Source organism: Hippopotamus amphibius, chromosome 9 (assembly GCF_030028045.1).
Source record: "Hippopotamus amphibius kiboko isolate mHipAmp2 chromosome 9, mHipAmp2.hap2, whole genome shotgun sequence".
Classification (NCBI taxonomy): domain Eukaryota; kingdom Metazoa; phylum Chordata; class Mammalia; order Artiodactyla; family Hippopotamidae; genus Hippopotamus; species Hippopotamus amphibius.
In genome coordinates this window covers 143632041-143655813 of record NC_080194.1, presented here as the reverse complement: position 1 = coordinate 143655813, position 23773 = coordinate 143632041, and the positions used below count along the sequence as shown (strand labels likewise).

Genomic DNA, 23773 nt, shown 5'->3' with positions numbered 1-23773 from the left:
GATCACAGGAAGACCCAGGGGTGGGGGGAGCACTGTTGCAGCCCCTCCCCCCTCCAGCTCAAGACTTCCCAAAGGTTTAAAGGGCAGGCACCCACTCTCTCCCCTTCAGTTTTGCTTTTCCCCCCTTGGGAGCCAGACATCAAGACTAGAACATTCAGAAACAGCTGCAAATACAGGGAAAATGAAGACGTGGCCATGCGTGACCAGGGAAACATTCAGAAAAAAACAGGAGCAGAAATTAAGTTTACACTTCAGGCTGATCCTCAGCACAGACACAGCCTCCCACAAACAAACAAAAAGCCCAAGAGCAAAAGAAAAATAAATAAAACAGCAAGCCTTGGGGAAGGGGGAGAACCTGATTTCTAGAGTACCACATTATGAGACTCAAGGGTCCAGTGTTCAACAAAAAACCACAAGGCACACAAAGAAACAGGAAATGGCCCTTTCAAAAGAAAAAATAAATCAACAGAATCTGTTACTTAAAAGACTTGCTGGCAGATATACTAGACAAAGACTTTAAAACATGGTCTTAAATATGCTCAAAGAATTAAAAGACTATTTGGAGAAAGTCAAGAAAATGCATAAACAAAATGGAAATAACAGTAAAGAGAAAACCTAAAAAGAAACCAAAAAGAAGTTCTGAAAGTAGAAGTACCATCATGGAAATGAAAATTTCACTACAGGGATTCAAAGGCAGAAGAAACAGTCAGTGAACCTGAAGACAGGAAAATGGAAATTATCAAGGCCGAGGGACAGACAGAAAAAAAGACAAGAAAAGCGAGTCGGGCCTAAGGGACCTGGGACACCATCGTGAGAGCGGCATGTGCATTATGGGCATCTCGCAGGAGAAGAGGGAAGGGGTGGAGAGAAAATGTGAAGAAATACTAGCTGAAAACGTCACCAGTTTGGTGAAAGACATGAATATAAACATCCAAGAAGCTCAACAAACTCCAAGTAAGATGAACTCAAAGAGGCCCACGCTGAGACACATTATAATCAAACTTTCAAAAGACAAAAGATCTTGAAAGCCTCAAAAGAGAAGTGACTTGTCTCATACCAGGGACTGTCAAATAGATGATAAGCAGACTTCTCATCAGAAATGCTGGAGGCACAAGACAGCTGGCTGATACATTCAGAGTGCTCAGAGGAAAAAAAAACTCAACAAAGAATCCTATATCCAAGCCAAAAGTGAAGGGGAAGTGAAGACATTCCCAGATAAACAAGAGCTGAGAGAGTCTGTGACCACTAGACCCACCTACAAAAAATGCTCAGGGAGTCCTGCAGGTGAACTGAAGGGACACTGGATAGTACCTCAGAGCCGTGTGGAGAAACAGAGACCCCAATAAAGGCAAATGCATAGGCTGTTGTAAAAGCTGGTGTTACTGTAACAAGGGTTTGTAACCGTACTTTTTGTTATCTGCATGATTTAAGAGACTAATACTTTTAAAGAAAAAACATTGATGTAAAAGCCAGCATTACTGTCACTCTCGGTTGTGACTCCAAACCTTGTTTTTTACATACTTTAGGAGACAGTACATTTAAAATAATTAGTAGGTTGTTTTTTTTTTGAGCACACATTGTACAAAGATGTAATTCTGTGACATCAACAACCAATAGGAGTGGGGATGGAGCTATAAGATAGTAGAATTTTATATGTTATTGAAAAGACATTCAAAAACTGCTATATATTCAGTTTAGAATGTTATAACTTTCGTATGTTAAATGTAATCCCCATGGTAACCCCAAAGAAAATAGTGATAGAGTGTATACAGAAAGAAATAAGACAGAACTTAAGCATTTCACTACAAAACAATAAACACACAAAAAGACCGGAATGCAGGAAATGAGAGACAAAAAATCTACAGGGCATATTGAAAAGGACTAGCACAATGACAGAAGTAAGTGCCTCCTTATCAGTAATCACTGTAAATGTATGTATTAAACTCCCAATCAAAACACAGCGTTTGGCAGAATGGATAAAAACATATGATCCAATTATATCCTTTCTACAGGAGACTCACTTAAGTCCAAAGACACAAAAACAGGATAAAAGTAATAGGATGGAGGAAGACAGTCCCTGCAAATAGTAACCAAAAGAAAGCAGACTAGCTCTACTAATATCAGACAGGATAAGCTTTAGCTCAAAAATATTTCAAGAAACAAAAAAGTTACAAGAAACAAGAATATTACATATTAATAAAATGTTCAAAACAACAAATGATATAACAACTATGAACAGTTACACACCTAATGACAGACCATCAAGATATATGAAGCAGACGTCTCTGGTGGCGCAGTGGTTTAGAATCTGCCTGCCAATGCAGGGGACACAGGTTCGATCCCTGGGCCAGGAAGATCCCACATGCTGCGGAGCAACTAAGCCTGTGTGCTACAACTACTGAACCTGTGCTGTAGACCCCATGAGCCACAATGATTGAGCCCACGTGCCACAACTACTGAAGCCCGGATGCCTAGAGTCCGTGCTCCACAACAAGAGAAGCCACTGCAATGAGAAGCCTGCCCAGCACAGCGAAGAGTAGCCCCCGCTCGCTCAAACTAGAGAAAGCCTGCGTGCAGCAATGAAGACCCAACACAGCCAATAAATTAATTAATTAATTAAAAAAAAAAAAGAAAAAAGATATATGAAGCAAAAACTGATGAGTTGGAGGGGAAAACAGGCACTTCTACGATAACCACTGGCGTCTCCAATACCCAACTCTCAATAACGGACAGAACAACCAGACAGAAGTAAGGAAACAGAAGATGGAACACAATAAACCAACCAGACCCAACAGACAGAGAGCTCTCCAACCTGACAGCAGCAGCACAGCATCCTCTCAAGGGCACATGGGACATTTTGCAGGCTAGACCACACCTCAGGGCACAAGTTGTCTCAAAAGATTTTAAAAGATAGATGTCACACAAAGTATCTTCTCTAACCACTGCAGGACGAAGTTAGAAATTGATAAAACTAAAATTTACAAAATTGTGTAAGTTAAAAAAACAACAGATCAAAGAAGACATCACAATGGAAATTATAAAATATTTAGAGGTACATGAAAATGAAAACACAACATACCAGAACTTACGGGATGCAGCAAAAGCAGTGCTAAGGGGGAAATGTATAGCCATAAACACTGATACTGAAAAACAAGAAATATACCAAATCAACAGCCCAACTGTACAACTTAAGGTACTAGAAAAAGAGCAAACTAAATCCAAAGCTAAAGGAAAGAAGGAGAAAAAGATTAGAGCAGAGATGAATGAAATAGAGAACAGGAAAATAGAGAAAATAAATGTAACCAAAAGTTGATACTTCAAAAAGATAGACAGAATTGACAAAACTTTAGCTAGATAGACTAAGAAAAAAAGGCTCAAATTACTAAAATCAGAAATGAAAGTGGGGACGTTACTACTGATTGTACAGAAATAGAAAGGATTATAAGACAGTACTATGAGCAACTGTACACCAACAAATTAGATAACCTGGATGAACTGGATAATCTCCTAGAAACACAAAACCTACCAAGACTAAACCATGAAAAAAACATAATATGGGAACATCCTGGTGGTGCAGTGGATAAGACTCTGAGCTCCCAATGCAAGGGGCCTGGTTCAGTCCCTGGTCAGGGAACTAGGTCCCACATGCATGCCACAGCTAAGAGTTTGAATGCCACAACTAAGGAGCCTGCGAGCTGCGACTAAGACCCAGCGCAACATAAATACATACATACATACATACATACATAAATAAATAAATAATATGAATAGACTTGTAACTAGTAAGGAGACTGAATCAGTATCAGAAGTCTCTGAACAAAGACAAGCCCTGGATCTGATGGCTTCACTGATGAATTCTATCAAACATTTAAAGAAGAACTGATACCAATCCTTCTCAAACTTTCCAAAAAATCAAAGAGGAGGGAACCATTCCTCACTCATTTGTGAGGCCAGAATAACCGAGATAATGAAAGCCAGAACAAGTCACTACAAGAGAAGAAAACTACAGAATAATATACCTTATGAACACTGGTGCAAAAATCCTCAACAATGTACTAGCAAACTGAGTTCTTAGCAGCTTATTTAAGGATTATATACCATGACCAAGTGAGATCTATTCCTGGAATGCAAGAACAGTTCAATACATGAAAATCACCCAGTGCAACACATCACAGTAACAGAATAAAAGGGGAAAAACCATATGATCATCTCAGTTGATGCAGAAAAAGCACCTGACAAAATTCGTATGGAGCCTCAAGGGAATTCAAACAGCCAAAACAATCCTAAAAAGAATAACAACTGGAGGATTCACTTTTGATTACAAAGCCACAGTCATCAGAGCGGCCTGGTCCTTGTGAAAGACCCAGAATTGCCACAGCAGCCCTGAAGGAGAAAGAACAAAAACCCTCCCAGTCTTCAGACAGTACTGTGAAGTTACAGCAATCAAAACTGCATGCTGTTGGCACAGAAACAGAGAAATGGATCGACAGAACAGAAAAGAGAGCCCAGAAATAAACCCACACACCTACGGTCAATTAATCTACGACAAAGGAGGCAAGAACATACACTGGAGAAAAGACAGTCTCTTCAGCAAGTGGTGCTGGCAAAGTTGGACAGTTGCATGTAAATCAATGAAATTAGAACACTCCCTGATACCATACACAAAAATAAAATGGTTTAAAGACTTAAATATAAGACATGACACCATAAAACTCCTAGGAGAGCACACAGGCTAAACATTCTCTAACATAAATCGTACCAGTGTTTTCTGAGGTCAGTCTCCCAAGGAAATAGACGTGAAAGCACAAATAGGTGGGACCTAATCAAACTTATAAGCTTTTGTTCAGCAAAGGAACCATCAACAAAGGGAAAAAGCCTGCGGAATGGGAGAAAATATCTGCAAAATGATGCGACCGCCAAGGCCTTAACTTCCAAAATATACAAACACCTCATAAAACTCAATCAAGTAACAAACAACCCAATCAAAAAATGGGCAGAAGACCTAAATAGGCATTTCTCCAAAGAAGACATACAGTGGCCAACAGGCACATGAAAAGATGCTCAACATCACTAATCATCAGAGAAATGCAAGTCAAAACGGCAACGAGGTATCACCTCACACCGGTCAGGATGGCCATCATCAAAAAGTCTACAAACAATACCTGTGGAGAGGGTGTGGAGAAAAGGGACCCCTCCTGCACTGCGCGTGGGGATGTAAGCTGGTGCAGCCACTGCAGAGAACAGTATGGAGGTTCCTCAGGAAACTAAAGATAGAACTACCATGTGACCCAGCAACCCCGCTCCTGGGAGTGGGAATAAAGAAAACTGATTCAGAAGGACACAGGCACCCCAGTGGTCACAGCAGCACTGGTCACAGTAGCCAAGACACGGAGGTAACCTAAGTGTCCACAGACAGACGGATGGATAAAGATGGGGTACCTGTACACAATGAAATGTTACCCAGCTCAGAAAGAATGAAATAATGCCTTTTGCAGCAACATGGGTGGGCCTAGAGATTAAGTCAAATGAGTCAGAAAGAGAAAGACAAATACCGTGTGATATCACTTATCTGTGGAATCTAAAATACGACACAAATGAATTTTTATGAAACAGAAACAGACTCACAGACACAGAGAACAGACGTGTGGTTGCCAAGGGGGAGGGGGTGGGGGAGGGAAGGACTGGGAGGTTGGGGTGGGCAGATGCAAACGAGTATACAGGATGGGTAAAGAACTAGGTCCTCCTGCAGAGCACAGGCAACAGTATTCAGTATCTTGTGAGAAACCACGATGGAAAAGAATATGGAAAAGACTACACACACACACGCACACACACACACACACACACACACACACGCACACACACACGCGAGAGTGAGTCAAAAATTATCCGCACTCTGGTTATATTAAAACTTCTGTCGGCCGCACGGTCTTATCTGCGCTTTCCATTCAAGGCTCCTGTCTCCCCAGTCACTGCTGTGCAGGTGTGAACGTGTTACATCCGTTCATCTGTAACTGGGGTGCGAGCAAAAATGGATGCCCTGCTTGTGATCTGCAGGAAAGAAGAGCAGCGTTCAGTGATTCTTTTTTTGTGGCCTGAGGGTGTGCACGTCCCCACTCTTCTGCCCACACTGTCGACACTCTGAAAAAGCTTTGTGTTGAGGTGTTACGGCCTCCTCCCTACAGCCCTGATCTTGCGCCATCAGACTTCCACCTGTTTGGTCCCCTGAACGCAGCCCCACGAGGACGAAGATTCACTTCTGATGAAGTGAAGACAGCGGTGCACGCGTGGCTCGCAGCTCAGCCGAAAACATTTTTTAATGAGGGAATACGAAAGCTTGTTGACAGATAGACAAAAAGTGTGCAGAAAAGCAAGGAGACTATGTCAAAAAATGGTGTATTTGTCTTTTCTAAAAGTTAATTAACATAAATTCTACAGCCAAAGTGCAGATGATTTTTGACTCTCCCTCGCATAACCAAATTACTTTGCTGTATAGCAGAAATTAACACAACACTGTAAGTCAATCATACGTCAATAACATTAAAAACAACAGCAACCTCCCCCCCCCCAAAAAAAAACCCCAATATGGTCCTGGTATAAAGACAGATATACAGACTAATGGACTAGAAAAGGGAGCCCAGAAATGAGCTCTTGCATATTCTGTCAAGTGAATTTTGATGACAGTATCAAGACCATTCCATGGGGGAGAGGACAGTCTTTTAAACAAATAGTGCTGGAAAACCTGAAAATCCAGATGCCAGAGGATGACGCTGGACCCTTGCCTCACACCACATGTAAAAGTTAAGTCAGAATGAATCAAGGATCTAGGTGTAAGTCCTGAAACAATAAAGCTCTTACAAGAAAAAATAGGGCAAAAACTTCATGACATTGGACTTGGCAATGACGTCTCGGATATGGCACCGAAGGCACACTCAACCGGAGAAAAACAGCCAAATTCAACTAGCTGAAAAATTTTAACATTTTGTGCATCAAGACTATGCGCTGAGTACCAGGCAATGCCCAGAACGGTAGAGAATATTCGCAAGTCGTATCTGGTGCAGGATTAACACCCAGAATACAGAGAGGACTCCTAAGGACGGGCTCTGGGGGGTCTGCCTGGGGCTCCTCCCTCCCTCGCTGGGTGGGACATGGGGCGACAGCCATGGGGTGGGGTGGGACGCTCCATCAGCCAGCTGCCACCCTCTTCTTTTCGCGAGGCCCCTAGGTCCCCCCTGCACGGGCCCAGCCGGCTCCCCACCACAGCCACGGTGGGCTGGGCTGGCGGCCTCTCGGCCCCGTGCCCGCTGCCCTGGGGGTCCCGTGGGCTCTCCTGAGACAGTGGGGGTCGTCCGGTTCCCAGCACCCAGCCGCGCACCCACCTTCCCGTCCTCGTGGTAGACGAAGACATTGCGAGTGCTGTTGTCTTTCAGGAAGGTGACCTGCAGGCCGTGCGGGTGGCCGATCTTGGCTGGCTGGAAGGTGGCGTTCAGGTGCTCGATCTTCATGATGGCCTTGGGCTCCTTGGCCTGGGAAGCAAGGCCGGGCCTCAGTGCTGGGCAGGCAGGGAGTCTCCAAGGTCAAGGGAGCAGGCAGGGTGGGCTCTGGAGGCTGGCCAGACACCTGCAGTCCTGTGTGGCTTTGAGCAAGTTACTTACCCTCTCTGGGCCTGGGCTCCCTGCTCTAAGCCTAAGGGAACAGCCTCGCTTCCCTGGGGATGAGGACGGGAGCTCCACATGCAGGCTGAGCCCTCCTCTGCCCCCGTCGGGTCTGTCTCGCCCAAGCCCTCTCCTCTCCCTGTACTGGGGGCCACCAAGCTGCTGTGCGGGGCCTTCCGGCAGGGGCAGCGGGCCTGTGGGCCACGAGCTGCCGTGGTCCCTGCGTCCCGGGCTGGGGCTCGGCCGGCCGCCCCCCCCCCCCGCTGGGATCCTCCGGCCCCTCCCCACACTGCCCAGGGGCACCCGGGGTCAGGCCGATGTGTGCCTGCCAGGTACCAGTCCCCGGTCCCTCTCAGGCCGGGGAGTGCCCACCCGGCGAGGGCTTGCCACCTGTGTCCCAGCATCACCCACGGCACAGGGAGCGGCTGCGACGGGGGCGGTGGGCGTGTCCCCATGGGGGGGGGGCGGGGCGGCACATCCTTTTGGAGACGGGACATCTCCCGGGACGGGCACGAGGACCGCCAAGGAAGCGGTGCCGTGGTCCGGGGGCCAGTGTCCAGCCGCCCTCGGCCCCGCGCCCAACTCACGTCACTCCTGTTGAAATACTTGAGGGCCCCCTCACGTTCCGTCAGCACAAACTTCCGGCTCAAGAACTGCCCGTTGTCCCGGCCGCGCTTCCAGAGAAAGCCTTCTCGGTACCCTGGGGGAGAGGGGCCCGGTGAGACGGCCCCACCCGGCGTGGCAGAGGCCCCGGCCACCCTCGCCCCGCCGGGCCGCTCGCGGCTGCCCCTGCTCGCCTCTCTTCCCTTGGCGGGTGTGAGCGAGGGCCCGGGGCGGGGCCGGGGTCCCGACCGTCCAGGTGGCTGGGGTCTCGCGAGGGTCCTCGAGGGGGGCCCCGGGAGCAGGGAGCCCAGCAACACGGGGGCGACGGGGCCTCGGCCAAGGGCGTGGGGAGCCCCGGAGGAGAGGGGCCCGCCGTGCCCTCCTCAGCGGGGCCGAGCCTCGTCGCGCGGGCCTGGCTCCCGGGACCGCGGGGCCTGCTGATGGGCGTGAAGGCACGGAGCCTGCAGTCGGCACCCCAGCAGCCGTGGGGGAGGCGGGCAGCCCCCGGGTGGGCGCGTCTGCCCCGAGGCCCCCCCGGCCCGTCCCCCTCTGCCCATTCCGGGGCCCCGTGTCCGAGAGGGTCCGCCCACGTGTGCCCAGGGTAGGGGCCCGCTCTCCACACCACGCTTCCTGGACGTGCGGCTGCCAGATCGGGGACTCGTCCCTCCCTGTCGCCAGCGGGCCGACCCCCACGCCCGGTGGACAGGCGCCTGCCCGCCCCCAGCCCTCGTGAGCGGCTCTGCCGTGCCCAGTGTGGCCGCGGCAGGCGTACCCTGGGGTCCCATGGTCAGGGCGGGGGCCTCCCACAGACCCTGCCCCGAGCTTCCCCTCTGCCCCTGCCCTGGGCGCACAGCCAGCTCTCCTGGGGAGCGCGTCCCGCTGCCCACGTGGGCTGAGCAAGAGCCCTGCCGGGGGCCGCCTGCAGGGTGGTGCGTCACTGCTGGCGAAAACTCTGCCGCCCCCAAGCCCAGACCCTGATGGCCGTGGCGCCCAGCTCCCTGCCCGCTGCCTCCCCTCGGCTGCCCTGGCAGCCCCGTCCCCGACACCACGGACACAAGGGGCTGCTTCTCTGCTCTCAAGACGCGTGGCTGTAAAAAGGCGGCCGCCTGGCATCGGGGACGGGGCAGCTGGCGCCTCTCTGTCTGTGGTGGGACAGCGCCAGATGGGGCCTGCTCCCTTCCCCCGACAACTCGGAGTTCCCCTGCATCCTTGAAGCCTGTGAAAGACACGCCCCGCCCCCTCCCCCAGGTCCCTCACACAGAGCACCAGTGGGCACACACTGTGGGCACCGGGGAACAGGGCCACCACCGGGTCCCCAAGCTCAAACAGGGCTCTCCCTGGAATGTTTGTTGACTGACTAAATGAGCACTCGTCCCAGGGGAAAACTGGAAGTCCACTTGCCTTCGGGTCAAGGCTGGCCTCCCCGGACCCTGCGTTAGCCACACAGAGAATTGCCCAAGGCACAGCTTTACTGCAAGGACGGTGCCCGCCAGCGCCCCTGACCACGCCCGAGACACAGCCGGCTCCTGTCCCCTAGACAAGCCTCTAGGACCGTCCTGCGGCCACCCCGCTGCGGAGGCTGAAACAGGCTGGCGTGGAGTCCCGTCCGTGGCCCCTGGCCAGCAAGGCTGGAGCCCCCGGCCAGGGCAGCGGCTGCAGGCCCGCCCACCCGCCCTGCCTGTGCGGCCCAGCAGGGGGCAGCAGCGCCCCAGGACGCCGGCCCGGAACGGGGGCGTCTGCGCCAGCCTGGACGGAGCCCCGCGGGTCACCCCAACCCCCACTGACCCCCGTCTGCCTGGCTCCCCGGCCCGACAGCGGGCCGCCGGGATGCCTAATTTGGGGTCTGTGAGGCGGCAGTGGTATTTTCGGGTGGGTACCGGCCAGGTCCCTGGCGGACGGGAGGCTGTGTGCAGCCTGAAGCCGGTGGCCAACCCCACCCCCCCGCCCCGCATCCTAACCCAGCTGAGCCGTCTTCTCTCAGCGCCGCCCCTCCCCAGACGTGGACTCGGGCAGCCTGGGCTCTGCCGTGGGGCACCTGCCCACCACACGCCGGGCTCCAAGCCACAGGCCCTGCCACCCACCGTCCGGCAGGCCCCGTCCGCGCTCTCGCAGGGCAGCACCCAGCACAGCTGCAGGCGGTGGGGGGGGGGGGGGGGGCGGAGGGCTGTGCGGCTGGACCTCCCCCACGGCCCCCCCGCCCGGCCCCCGGGGCCCGGCTGTGCCGGCAGTGACCCTCTTCTCCCCAAGGACGGGCCGCTGTTGGGGCAGAGGTTCACCCCGCATCTGCTGTGCGCAGGCCCAGGGCCCGCCTGGCAGGTGCAGGCGCCTTCAGGGGGCAGGGAGCCCGGGGGCCGGCGGGCCGGGGCCTCCTGGGGTGGTGGGGTGGCGGGCGCGCAGGGGCCCGCGGGGTCCCCGGGGGGGCTGGGACAGCCCGCGAGGCAGGCGCTTCTGTCTCCCCGCCTGGCGCCGCCCTGACAGCCCCCACACGTTCACACGGGCTTGCACACGCGTGGCCGCATACAGCCACATGCATGTTCAGGTACATCCACACACGTTCACACGTTCCCATGGTGCGTGTAGCCAGAAATCACACGTGTTCACACACACGTGCTTAGATGCACCCCGTCACACGCAGGTCTCAGGCTCACACCCGTGTTCACAACCAGAAGCACCCGCCTTGCAGACGGCTTCTCCCCCTCAGCGCCGCGCGTGTCGGTCGTGTCCCGTCGGTGACACGGACGCGTGAAGCGTCTGTGAACAGGTGAGCGTGTTTCATCACGTGTGTGTCTTCACATCTCCGGGTCACGTGGGAAGTGGATGCTCCACTGGATGAGACACTGCCCGTGGCCGCCCCGCTGCCCTGCCTGTCCCTGCCGTGGGCTCTGCTGAGTGCAGGCAGCAGGACGTCGCGAGACAGGGCACGGGGACCTGTCTGACTGTGTCCTGTCACTGCCGCCTTCCCACGTGCTGTGACCAGAACACTGTCGTGGTGTCCCGTGTCTGTCTCTCACAGAAACGCCGAGCGTTAAGGTAAAGCAGGAGGAGAACGCGCCCCCGGCCCGCCGGCCCCCGGGCTCCCTGCCCCCTGAAGGCGCCTGCACCCGCCAGGCGGGGCCGGCAGAGCCGGGCAGGAAGGGCTGAGTGCGTCCCTGACGGGGGTGGCCGGCCCGCTGACAACAGGGGCCCTTGTCGCCCGTGAAAGGCAGCCATTGAGGCCCTGGCTCCAGGCGGGGACGGTGTGGGGACGGAGCCAGGAGCAGCGGCTGCCCCGGGCGGCGGGAGGAGCGGCCTGGCCCAGGCGCCCCCACACCTCTGTCGTGCCGTCTCCGGCCCGAGGGCCTCCCACACCCGCGACCTTGGCCGAGGGTGGCGTGGGGAGCGCCGGGCGGGCACCTGCCGCCACGCCCGCCACCACCGCGGAGCGTCGGAGCCGGGCCGGTGCCCCGACAGCGCCCTCCTGCCGGGGCGGAGGCTGCGCCCCCCCCCGGCCGGGCTGCTGGCCGGTGCCCGTCCCTCGTCCACGGCGCGCTCACGGCGGCGAGGCCTCCCTGCTCGCTGGGCGGGACGGGCCCCCCGCAGCCACGTGCCCGCCTCACAGGGACCCGCGGGGGCGCGCCACGCCCGCTCCGGTCCCGTGACGCCGCCGCCGTGTTGTCGCTCACGCCGTGCGGCGCGGCCCCCGCGGGACCCCCCAGCGCTCCTCACGGGGCTGGGCGGGGGCGTGCTGCCTGCTCCACCTGCCCTGGACAGTGGGGCCGGGGGGCCGGGGCAGGGACCGGGGGTGTGCCGGGACCTGGCCCCCCTGCATCGTGGCGGGGGCTTCCCAGCCCAGGGGCAGCAGCGGCGGTGGGGAGCCGTGCCCCCGGTCTCCCCGCACGCCGCCCCCTCCCCAGCAGGTGACCCGGGAGGGTGTGGGGGGGGCTCTAGGGAGGCAGACGGGGAAGGGGGGGCCGCGGCCGTGAGGGGGAGGTAGGGGCCGTTCAGGACCCGCGCACGGGGCCCGGGCTCGGGCATCCCAGCAGCCGGGGCCCCGGGCGCACCGGCACCTCCCCAGCCTCCTCGAGGGGGCCCTGCCCCAAGGGGGGTGGGGGAGGGCTTCCGTGGCAGTGCGGACCGGGCCGATGGCCCTGGGGTCCCGCACACCCAGGACTCCGTGCCCGTAAAGCTCAGGGCTCTGCTGCGGGTGGGGGGGGGGGGGAGCCGCAGGCATGACGTTTCAGGGCTCAAGGACGTTCTGGGGGTCCGTGGCTTTAAAGAAACGGGAATCGAAGCCTCATCGGGGGTCTCTGCGCTGCAGTGGGCTCTGTCTGGGGAGCAGGGACGAGGCTGGGGTCTCTGCACTCGGGAGGTGATGTGTGCGTCGGGGCGGGGGCTGGAGAGCCGCAGGGGGCCAGGCACTCAGAGGCGAGGGCCGCGCAGGCAAAGGCCCTTTCAGAGGACCGTCCGCCGCCCAGGGCGGAGCCAGAGGTCCCCAGGGCGGAGCGTCCAGTGCCGCCTCCTCTGGCCAAGTTCTCACGACCATCCCCCGAGAGGCCTGCCCCTCGCACGGTGGTCCCTCCGCAGCCCCCACCCCCACCGCGGTGTCTCTGGGCCCAGCGACGCGTGCCTCCCTTACGGTCCCCGGGAGGGCTGGCCTCTGCAGCCCCCCCCACAGCACGACAGCGCCCTGCACGCCCCCTGCACTGGCCCAGGGGAGAGGGGGGCCCGCCTTTGCTCCCTCGCTGCCCGAGGGTCTGACGGAGGCCTTCAAAGGCTGCCGACTCCATCTGGCCACACGTGCCCCCTCCCCTCCCCCCCGCCACAGGCTCTCCTGTCCCCTCGCCCAGTGCCCCCGAGGGGTCGGGGACGTTTCACGACAGGAATGGCAGCATGGGGGACCTCGGGCCTGGGGGGCTCTGCAGCGGGGAGCCTGGCCCCAGGACCTGACGCCCGACAGCACCTGCAGACACCCACCCTCTCCTCACGCCCGTGCCGGGAAGGTCTGTGGCTGTGCCACCCTGCGCACACCCCCGCTTTCTCGGGAGGACTCCAGAGGCAGGCCGACATGCGCACGTCGCCCAGCCGTCAGGAACCCCTGACCAGTCGGGACCAAGGCTGAGACTTTCCCTGACACCTGGGTGAGAGTCACACTTGCCCTTTCCTCACAGAACCCAAAGGAGTTTCCAAGGCGAGCGAGAAGTCTTGACCTGCCGCAGTAAAGCCACGGGGGGTGGGGGGGGTCATCTGAGAGGCAGAACCAGCGGGAGAAACACAGCCAACACCTGACAGCACTGACTGAGCCCTGGATCCAGCTGTGCCTGAAGTCAGATCAACTGCGTGAGCCGATCCTTTTCCTGTTTTCCTTACGCCCAACTGGGTTGGACGACTGTCGCTCACAACCAGAGGTCCCGATGCAGGAACAAAACCCCACCCCTGCCTCTGAATCGAGGCCACACACCAGATGTTGAAATCACTGCGACGTTTACGCCTGGGAGACAAAGGCTGTGGGGTGACCTTGCCCGGGGCCCCAGAGCAGGGAGGCCAGGTTCCAGGCAGGACGGGCCACGAGCGTCCCGGGGCTGAACAGGCACGGTCGCCCACGTCCCCTCTCCCGCCCACGTCGGACGTCAGGAGCGGGGACAGGGCCGCAGCAGGGGCTCGGGAGCAGGGAGGACCTGGAGCCGCCCGCCGCAGACCCGAGACAGACCCCTGCGCCGCCGCATCCGCTCAGCCCCCCACGCCCACCCCCACCCGGGCCCCAGGCCCGCCCGCACCCCTCCCGCCAGGACCCACCCACCCCGCGGGCCTCTCGGGGCAGAGGCGCCGCCCCCACTGGCCCCGAGGGCCCAGGCGGCCCCCCAGCCGTCGGCCGGGGTCCAGGGCTGCGGCGCCCTGGTGCCAGGCCCACCGGCCGGGGCCAGGGGCCGAGGACGGACGCGGGTCCAGCCCGCGTCGGCGTCGCCCAGGCTCCTGAGGGCCCTGCCCCAGCTCCGGGGCTGGGCCGGGGGACAGACAGAGCCGGCGGAGGGTGGACGGCGGGTGCCGGCAGCCTCACCTGCGGAGTAGGGCTCCTGGCGCTCGGGGCGCGCGAACTCCTGCCGCTCGTACTTGGCCCGGATCCACTGCTCCCGCAGGAGCCTGCGGAGAGAAGGGACACGGCGGGAGCTGCTGGGCGGAGGGCGGGCGGGACGTGGTCCCACGGGGGGAGGGGCTGAGGGCCACGCGTTTTAACACCGTTTGCTAACCAGGTGGTCTCACCACCTCACAGTCCCCTCTTCAGAAACAGGTGTAATTCATGTACCACAAAATCCTCCTGTTTAAGGGTTCGGGTCAGTGGTTCCTGGTACATTCACAGGCTGTGCAGCCCCTACCAAGATCTGGTTCCAGAACACTCCATCCGACTGGAAGCCCCATCCCGGCAGCAGTCCCACCCCCGGCCTCCAACCACACGTCCGCTTCCTGCCTGGACGCTTCCTGTGACGGCAGCGTGTGGTGCGTGTGGAGGGTCCAGGGGTCACCATGCGGCAGCTCAGGCACCCCTCCCTGCACCTCCCCAGGTGTGAGCCTCCGACGGTCAGCGAGCCCAGGCTCCAGGGAAGGAGAAGGCCAGGCCAGCACCTGCCCCGGGGAGGGGACAGAGAGGCCCCCCACGCGCTCCCGGGGAGCGGCTCGCCAGGGCAGTGGCGGTCAGAGGCTACAGGAGGGCAGCAAGCAGGGGAGACAAGCAGGAGGGCGGCTCGCTCTTAGGGGGCGGCCCGCTCTTAGGGGGCGGCCCCTCCCCCCCGTGTCCCCTCCCCCCGGTGTCCCCTCCCCCCCAGGTGTCCCCTTCCCCCCACTGTCCCCTCCCATGGGCACTCAACAGCTCTGCCTGCGGCCCAAAGTCCTTGGCACCAGCTCCCCCCTCCTTCCAGTGCCAACACGGCCATGTGACCCCAATGGCCTGACCTCACCTCGGCCCCACTCAGCCCTCTGCGCCCACCTGTGGCCCTGGCGGCCCCCTGGCCTCCTCATCTCCCAGCGCTCACAGCTGATGTGCTAAGACCCCGTCCCCAGGAGCCGCCACAGCCCGAACTTCTGCTTCAGACACAGGTCGATTTAAACTGACGTCAGGGCTTCCCTGGTGGCGCAGTGATTAGGAATCCGCCTGCCAAAGCAGGGAACACGGGTTCCATCCCTACTCTGGGAAGATCCCACGTGCCGTGGAGAAACGAAGCCCGTGCGCCACAACGACTGAGCCTGTGCTCTAGAGCCTGAGCTCCGCAACAAGAGAAGCCACCGCACTGAGAAGCCTGCGCCCCGCAACCAGAGAAAAGCCCACACGCAGCAACGAAGACCCAACACAGCCAATAAATAAATAAACAAACTGACCTCGCCGCAGAGGTGTGCCAGAGCTAGAGGACGGGGGCACCTGGGGCACGGCTGACCACCTCCTCCCCACGTGGACTCTCGGGGCCCACCTCCCACCCTGCCCCCCACCAGGCCCTCGGATTCTCCCTCTACCCCCGCCGCCCAGGTGGGCTCCCAGCCCCAGGCAGCAGGGGGTGGGAGACCCCTGTGTTAAGAGAACCCACGCGGGGCCCGGCCCTGGCCACCTGACCCGCCACCTCATTTCATCCTCGTGACGCCCTGGGGGCAGGCGGCATCCTTCCCGCTTCGGGGCCGAGAAAACTGCGGGGGGCCGGGGGGCTGCTGCAGCTGTGCTAAGTGCGCGTGGCCGGGGAGGCACACTCCACAGTCTACACGGGCGGTCACGCCTGCTGCACCGTCTCCACAGGGAGCCCGGCCGCCACCCCTCCTGGTCGCGTGGCTAGGTTTCCCTGTTGACCCTTGCCCAGCGAGGGGCCTCTCCCAGGACCGACCCGTCCCGGCATCCGCCCCTCCGAGGCGGGTCCTGGGAAGACCTGGGCACCCGAGTCTGGGGGACAGGGCGGGCTCGGCTCCTGAGAACCTTCACCCAGCGGAGGTTTCCGGAAGGGGAGGCCCCTTTGGGGTTCAGAGCACCCTCCCGCCAGGGATGCCTGGTCCCAGAGAGGCCTTGACCACACAGCCCTGCAAGGGGCACGTCGCAGGGACCAGGCCGTGGAGGGGCTGGCGGAGCCCCGGGCAGAACACAGGCCTGTGGCTAGGCTGCCCCTTGCCGCGCACTCAGACAGGTGGGGATGCAAGTGGCCCAGACCGCAGAGCAGCCTGTGGCCGGGTGACAGCGTCAGGCCTCCGAAATAGCTGCTGTGTGCTGACTCATACCGAGATGCAGCCGGCCGGGCTGGGCCGGGCCTGATCTCCCCGGAGCCCAGGGCCCCAGGATGTGCGGTGGGGCGGGTGGGGGCAGGCCTGCCCGTGAGGAGGTGAGGGGTAGGTGTGCAGAGGTGAGGCCAGCCTCAGTCTCCCTGCCCGTGAAGTGGGGTCCGAACTGGCCCGCCTCCCAGGCTTGTGGGCGGTCACTGCAGGTGCCGGCACACAGTGAGCCTGAGCTGCAACCCGTAAGGACTGACTCGTGAGGAAGGGCCCGGAACCTCGTGGCACCTGGACGCGGCTCCCAGCCGCCCCCCCCCCGCCCCCCGCCGGCAGCGGCCAGCAGACCCCTCCTCTCCCACCCCTCGCTCATGCGGAGCTAGAAACACACAGCCCCGCACGCGGCCAGGGTGCAGGGGTGCAGGTGGCGACGGGCAGGGTCCTGGGGTCTGTGATTCACCACGTGAGTCAGGAGGCGACCGTCCTAGGCAAACGGGGGCCGGAAGCAGGGAGGCCTGGGGACCCCGCGGCCACGGGCACATCCCAGCCCGGGAGGAACATGGGCTGCGTCCCTACCCTCCTCTCCAAGAAAGGGACGCTCCGGAGGGACCCTCGTCCAAGAGCGGCCCTTCACCTCCGAGCCGCGCCGAGCACCTGTGACACCGGCCAGCTGAGGAGGGGCTGTGGGGGCCCGAGTGACCCTCGAGGGCACGGGAGGGGGTGCTGCCAGGGGTGGGGGGCGGCTGGGAGGCTGACGAGGGGAGAGGTGAGACGGGGGAGGGTCCCAGGAGCCCCCAGGAAGAGCCGAGACCGCGGGGGGCGGGTTCCCTGCTGGTGCTAAGCCTGGCTCCAGCAGCCACCCCCAAGGGGCCAGGGTCCCAGCCTCAACCCAAGCACCTCCCCTGACGTCCAGAACCTTCCGGAACCCCACGGTGTGCCACCCCGTGCTGGACGCCAGGAAAAGAGATTCGAGGAGCCCACGCCCCTTGAGCCCCGGGATCCGAGGAGGAAAGGGCTCCACCCCACCCCCAGCTCGGAGCGGCCAGAGGAGGGGGTGGGGGAGGGGTCCTCAGGAAGCAGGGGCAGCGAAAGGGAGCCAGCCCGGGGCTGGGGGGGGGCGCCAGGCCGCGGAGCGAGGACACTGGGGTGTGAGGAACAGCCTTGGCGGAGGGGGATGTCGGGGTGGCGGTGTGGGGAACGGCCTTCCAGCCCGGATGGGGAGACGCGCGGGGCATGGGGGTGGGAACCCGGGGGGGGGGTGCAGATGGGGACAGTGAGGCTCAGGGAGGTCGGGGGGGGGCCAGGGTCACACGGGGGACCCCCACCCTCCCCAGGTGCACGCCCAGCACAGCAGGAACCCAAACCAAGCGGGAGCACCGCCTGGACAGCACCCCCGACCCCCCCACCCCGGGACGCACGGCCGGGGGGGCCCCCTCCCCCGCTGCCCCGCTCCAGGCCCCTCCCGGCCCACACGCGGTCGTCCGCAGCCGTCCCCGGAGCACGGCCGGGCTATTTACCCGCGACCCTGACAAAACCCCTTTGTTACTCACTGGCAGTCGGAGGCCGAGGGCCGGTAGTAGAAGGGGGGCACTTTGGACTCGAACGTGGCTCTGGCGACGTTGTTCCCGCGGGAGGCCATGAACTGCAGGAGACAGGGCGGGTCAGGGCCCCGAGGCCGGCAGGCTGACCCCGGGGCCCTGCCACCTGGACGGGCATGGGCGGGAGCGGGGGTCTGCCCCTCCCCACAGGTGGCCAGGGCCAGGTCCCTCCGGAGAGGGGGCCCCCCCTGGGACAAAGGCCCCCGCCCCCAGCCTGTTGGGAGGCCTGGCTTATTCATTCCGTAGACCTGCACTCAGGGAGCAGCTAACTGGGGGGCCCGGCGCAGGGAGGGCCCAGACCGGCCCAGAAGCAGCTCACGGTCCTGTAAGGCAGCCTGGCTGCAGAGACCAGGCACACGACTGCAAGCTGTAAACAAGCAGGGCGGGGGGGAGAGGGAGTGACAGGGTGCCCTACGGGGTGGGGGTGACGGGGAGCAGCTCTCGTGCGCGGTGTCTCAGGCACAGAAACAGCACATGCAAAGGCCCTGAGGTGGAGCGAACTAGGTATGTTGGAGGAGGGGTGTGGGGAGGGGACTTGGCCACAGGGGCCTTGAAGGCAGGGAGGGACTGTGGGCTCCTGGTGCTCTAACCCTCCAAGTCAGCGCATCTGAGGACCATCAGGCCGTGGCCATGGAGGATCAACGGGGAAAATCTGAACAATAAGATGCTTCAGCAAACGGCTGGTACCAGCTCAGAATCCTGAGAGCAATGGCTTTTCCATACAAAACCCCAATCTGCTCAGAGGTCTAACAGGAAGAAAGGCCCACTGATGAGAGCAGCTCCAATGAGGATCCTTCCACCTCCACCAGGAAACTGTCACGCGCTCCTGGGAGCAAAAGAAACTCCGAACAAAGACCTACCGTGTTCTCGGTTAGGGGGATGGAAAGCGTGCTGTCTCCTTATGTCTGTCTATTTTTAGTAATCCTCAGAAACACAAAACCAGGAATAGAATTTTCAAGAGCTAGCAATGACTCTAAAGTTCATTTCAAAATTAACAAGCAAAAGCATCCTAGAAAAATCTGAAAATGAAGACGCTTCCGACCAGATATTAAACCCCGTTACAATGCTACTACATGTCAAACAGTACCGACCAGAAAGCCGCGAAGGTCCAGAAATGGATCCAATGGGATATAATATCCAATATTAAACAGGTTTAGTAGGACAAGTGGTGTACAGTAGTGGTAATAATATCTCAGATTGATGTGGGAAGCCCCCATGAGTTGGTGACCAGTAAGAAAGTGGAACCCATCAGAGAAAAGGGGGCATGCTTTTCAGCAAAATAAACTCCAACTGGACTAAAGACTGAATTTCCAAAGTTAAACAATAAAAATAGTAGATGAAGGGAATTCCCTGGCAGTCCAGTGGTTAAGGCTCTATGCTTCCAGTGCCGGGGGCATGAGTTCCATCCCTGGTCAGGGAACTAAGATCCTGCAGGCCTTGTGGTGCGGCCAAAAAAAAAAAAAAAAAACCATAGCAGATGAAAAGCACAGGATGATTTAAAAAATAATTTTAGGAAAATATGGAAGGAAATCTTCAAGACTTTGGGTTAGGAATGATTTCTTAGAAGCGACACCAAAAGCACAAGTAACAAAAAAGAAATCAGTGGAACTTCATCAAAACTAAAAACTTTTGTGTTTCTAAGGACACCATCAGGAAAGTGAAAAGATGTGTGAACCTTACAAACACGAGGCTCGTGAGAAGTGGACACGAGAGGCCACACAGCATAGGACTGCACTGCTGCGAAGCGTCCAGAACAGGCAAACCCAGAGGCAGAAAGCCGCCTGGGGCTCTGGGGGGAGGGGAGTGACCACTGAGGAGGACAGGTCTCCCCTGAGGTGAGGGAGATGTCCTGGAACTAGAGGCAGGTGATGGTTGAACAAGAGTGTGAATGCACTTTATTTATTTTTTACTGCAGTGTAGCTGACACACAGTATTGGTTTCAGAGGTACAACATGATGGTTCAACATTTATACACATTACAAGATGACAAAGTTATTATGACACCGTTGACTATGCCCTGTGCTGTACGTTACATCCCGTGACTTATTTATCGTATGACAGACGTTCATGCCTCCGAATCTCCTGCACCTACTTCTTCTGTCCTGCAGCCCCCCGCTTCCATCCCGGCAACTACCTGTCTGTTCTCTGTACCTATGAGTCCGCTTCTGATTTTCAGTATTTGCTCGTTTTGTTTTTTAGATTCCACATATAAGTGAGATCATACGGTATTTGTCTTTCTGTGTCTGACAGATTTCACTTAGCATAATACTATCCTCTGGGTCCATCCATGCTGCCACAGATTGTAAAATATCACTCTTTTTTATGGCTGAGTAATATTCCATTCTATACATACACCACATCTTCCTTATCCATTCACCTGTAGGTTGCTTCCACATCTTAGCTATTATAAATCATGCTGCAATGAACATGGGGGTGCATGTATCTTTTTCATTAAAAATATTCTAGGGCTTACCTGGTGGTGCAGTGGTTGAGAATCCACCTGCCAGTGCAGGGGACACGGGTTCAATCTCTGGACTGGGAAGATCCCACATGCCATGGAGCAACTAAGCCCGTGCGCCACAACTATTGAGCCTGCGCTCTAGAGCCCGAGAGCCACAACTACTGAGCCCCTGTGCCACAACTACTGAGCCCACGCACTTAGAGCCTGTGCTCTGCAACAAGAGAAGCCACGGCAATGAGCAGCCCACGCACCGCAACGAAGAGTAGCCCCCGCTCCCTGCAACTAGAGAAAGACCATGCACAGCAACGAAGACCCAATGCAGCCAATAAATAAATAAATAATAAATCTTAAAAAAAAAAAATCCAGTAAACAACCAGGAGTGGCATTGCTGGATCATATGGTAGCTCTATTTTTGATTTTTGGAGGAACCTCCATACTGTCCTCCATAGTGGCTGCACCAACTTACTTTCTCACGGGGTCCCTTTTCCCCACACCCTCTCCAGCATTTGTTATTTGTAGACTTTTTGATGATGGCCATCCTGACTGGTGTGAGGTGATACCTCATGGTAGTTTTGATTTGCATTTCTCTAATAATTAGCGATGCTGAGCATCTTTTCACATGCCTATTGGCCATCTGTATGTCTTCTTTGGAAAAATGTCTATTCAGGTCCTCTGCCCTTATTTATTTATTTATTGGCTGCATTGGGTCTTCACTGCCACACGTGGGCTTTCTCTAGTTGCAGCGAGCCAGGGCTACTCTTTGTTGCAGTGTGCGGGCTTCTCAGTGCAGCAGCTTCTCTTGTTGCAGAGCACAGGCTCTAGGTGTGTGGGCTTCAGTAGTTGTGGCGCACGGGCTTAGTTGCTCCGCAGCATGTGGGATCTTCCCGGCCCAGGGCTCGAACCTGTGTCCCCTGCATTGGCAGGCGGATTCCTAACCGCTGCGCCACCAGAGAAGTCCCTCTGCCCATTTTTAATTGGATAGTTTCTTTTTTGATATTGAGTTGTATGAGTTCTTTGTATATTTTGTGTAATAAGCCTATCACATATATCACTTCCAAACATCTCCCGTTTATTTTGTTGATGGCTTCCTTTGCTGTGCAAACGCTTTTTAGTTTGCTGTGATGCCATTTGTTTATTTTTGCTTTTGTTGCCCTTGCCTGAGGAGACAGGTCCAAAACGATGTTGCTAAGATCAATGTCAGAGAGTGTACTGCCTGTTTTCTTCCAGAGGTTAGACGGCTTCGGGTCTCACACTTTGGTCTTTAACCCATTTTGAGTTTATCTTTCGTACGTGCTGTGACAAAGCGGTCTGGTTTTCCCAACACCATTCACAGAAGAATCTCCTCTCCCCACTGCGTGCTCCTGCCTCTGGATGACTCACTTCATTTTTTAACCTTCATGCTATGGGTGTAGAGTTGATTTACAATGTCGTGTTAATGTCTGCTGTAGAGCAAAGTGATTCAGTTACCCGTATTATATGCTCTTCTCATATTCCTGTCCATTAGGCTTTTCACAGGACATTGGCACCTACCCTGTGCTACGCGGCAGGACCTTGTTGCTGACCCATCCTATACGTGGTCGTTTGCATCTGCTAATCCCAAATCCCAGTACTTCCCTCCCCACCCAGCTCCACCAACCCCCCCGCCCCCCGCAGCCACAAGTCTCTTCTCTGTGTCTGTGAGTCTGTTTCTGTGTCACAGATAGGTCCATTTGTGTTGTATTTCAGATTCCACAGAGACGTGATGTCATACGCTATGTGTCTTTCTCCTTCTGACTTACTTCACATGATACGATCATCTCTAGGTCCATCCATGTAGCTGTAAATGGCATCATTTCATTCTTTTTCATGGCTGCGTCGTATTGCATTGTATATGTGTACCACTTTGTTCACTTTAAAATGAATTTTGTTACATGAATTTCACCTCAATAATTTAAAAAATTATATACGTAGCTCCTTAAAAATATAAACTGTACTTTTGTGCGTTTTAGAAATAGTATTTTAAAAAGAAAGTTAAAATACAACCCACAGAATGAGAAGAACTACTTGCAAATACCAAATCTGATAAGGGACTGGTGTCCAGAATATATAAAGACTCAATAAAATCGAACTCAACAAAGAAGTACAGCCCATTTTTAAAGTGGGCAGAGGATCTGAATGGACATTTCTCCAAAAAAGATGCACATGTGGCCAGGAAGCACATGAAACGGGGGCCAAAACCACAAGACCCCACTGCCCGCCCAGCAGGACGGCTAAGGTCACACGGACGGACGGCAGGAGCGCGGGAGAAGGTGCGGGGAGCGGGAGCCCTCAGGCCATGCTGCTGGGAGCAGGCGGCTGCGGTGGGAAAAGGCTGACACACCCTCAGACGTTACGCAGAGGCCCCCCGAGGCCCGGCATGGACACGCCCTCCGAGAGAACTGAAAGCTCCGGAGTTCCCTGAGCAGCAGCGTTCAGAAGCGCTGGAAAAATGAGACCACCCGGGTGCCCACAGCTGGTGGGACGGACGCACGAGACGTGGTCCGTCCACGCGCTGGAAACGAGCTCGGCCCTAAAAGGAAACGAAGCGCTGACCCCTCGACGACACGGAGGGATCTGGAAAACCTCACGCGCAGGGACGGGGGGCACGGGAGCCGCACGGGCTGAGCCTCCCCGACACGGAGCGCGCGGCGCAGGCACGGCCCGGAGACGGAGGGCAGAGGGCCTGCTCCCGGCGGGGGCCGGGCCGTCGCCACGGGCTCCTCCGGGGACGTGAAGATATTCTGAAATTAGAGCGCGGCGTGGCTGCCCGTCTCTGAGAATTCGTGAGAACGACTGAACGGTACACGCGCAAAGGCCGAGGCGTGTGGGGTGTGAATGACAGAAACCGAGCTGATCTGAGTAAAAATAGTCTGAGGGTAGGGCAGGCCTCTCCGAGGGCGCCGTACACCCTAAAACCACAACAGGCAGGGCTGATAAATTTGATGACTTCCACGTAAGAAAGTTTCCACTGCAAGAACCACCCAGAGCAAAGTCAGAAGACAAGGTGGAGAAGACGTCTTCACCTGCCATCTCCGAGGCCCGCGTCCCCTCCTACCTAAACCCCCGAGGAAACGGAAGCAGCGCCCCGCGGAGTAAGCGAGGCGGCCCGGGGCCCGGGAAGCTCACAGGCGGCCCCGCACCGGCTCACTCACGACGAGAGGCGGCCACCGCGGAGGCTGCGGCAGAGGGAGGGACCGCGGCCGAGGCCGGCGGGAGCGCGGGCAGAG

General features: G+C 57.5%; 1 protein-coding gene across 6 annotated transcripts in view; it reads right to left on the bottom strand.

Annotated features, from left to right (window-relative positions):
* The window catches only part of ADAP1 (ArfGAP with dual PH domains 1), a 57625-nt gene that overhangs the window by 5183 nt on the left and 28669 nt on the right, over positions 1–23773 (bottom strand). For all 6 annotated transcript variants that reach the window (XM_057748338.1, XM_057748339.1, XM_057748337.1 and 3 more), the window contains exons 3-6: positions 18020–18111; positions 14293–14375; positions 8243–8355; positions 7380–7526 (exon numbers count right to left, since the gene is read on the bottom strand). In XM_057748338.1, the coding sequence (XP_057604321.1) occupies positions 7380–7526; positions 8243–8355; positions 14293–14375; positions 18020–18111 (435 nt within the window). The remainder of the gene's footprint in view (positions 1–7379; positions 7527–8242; positions 8356–14292; positions 14376–18019; positions 18112–23773) is intronic.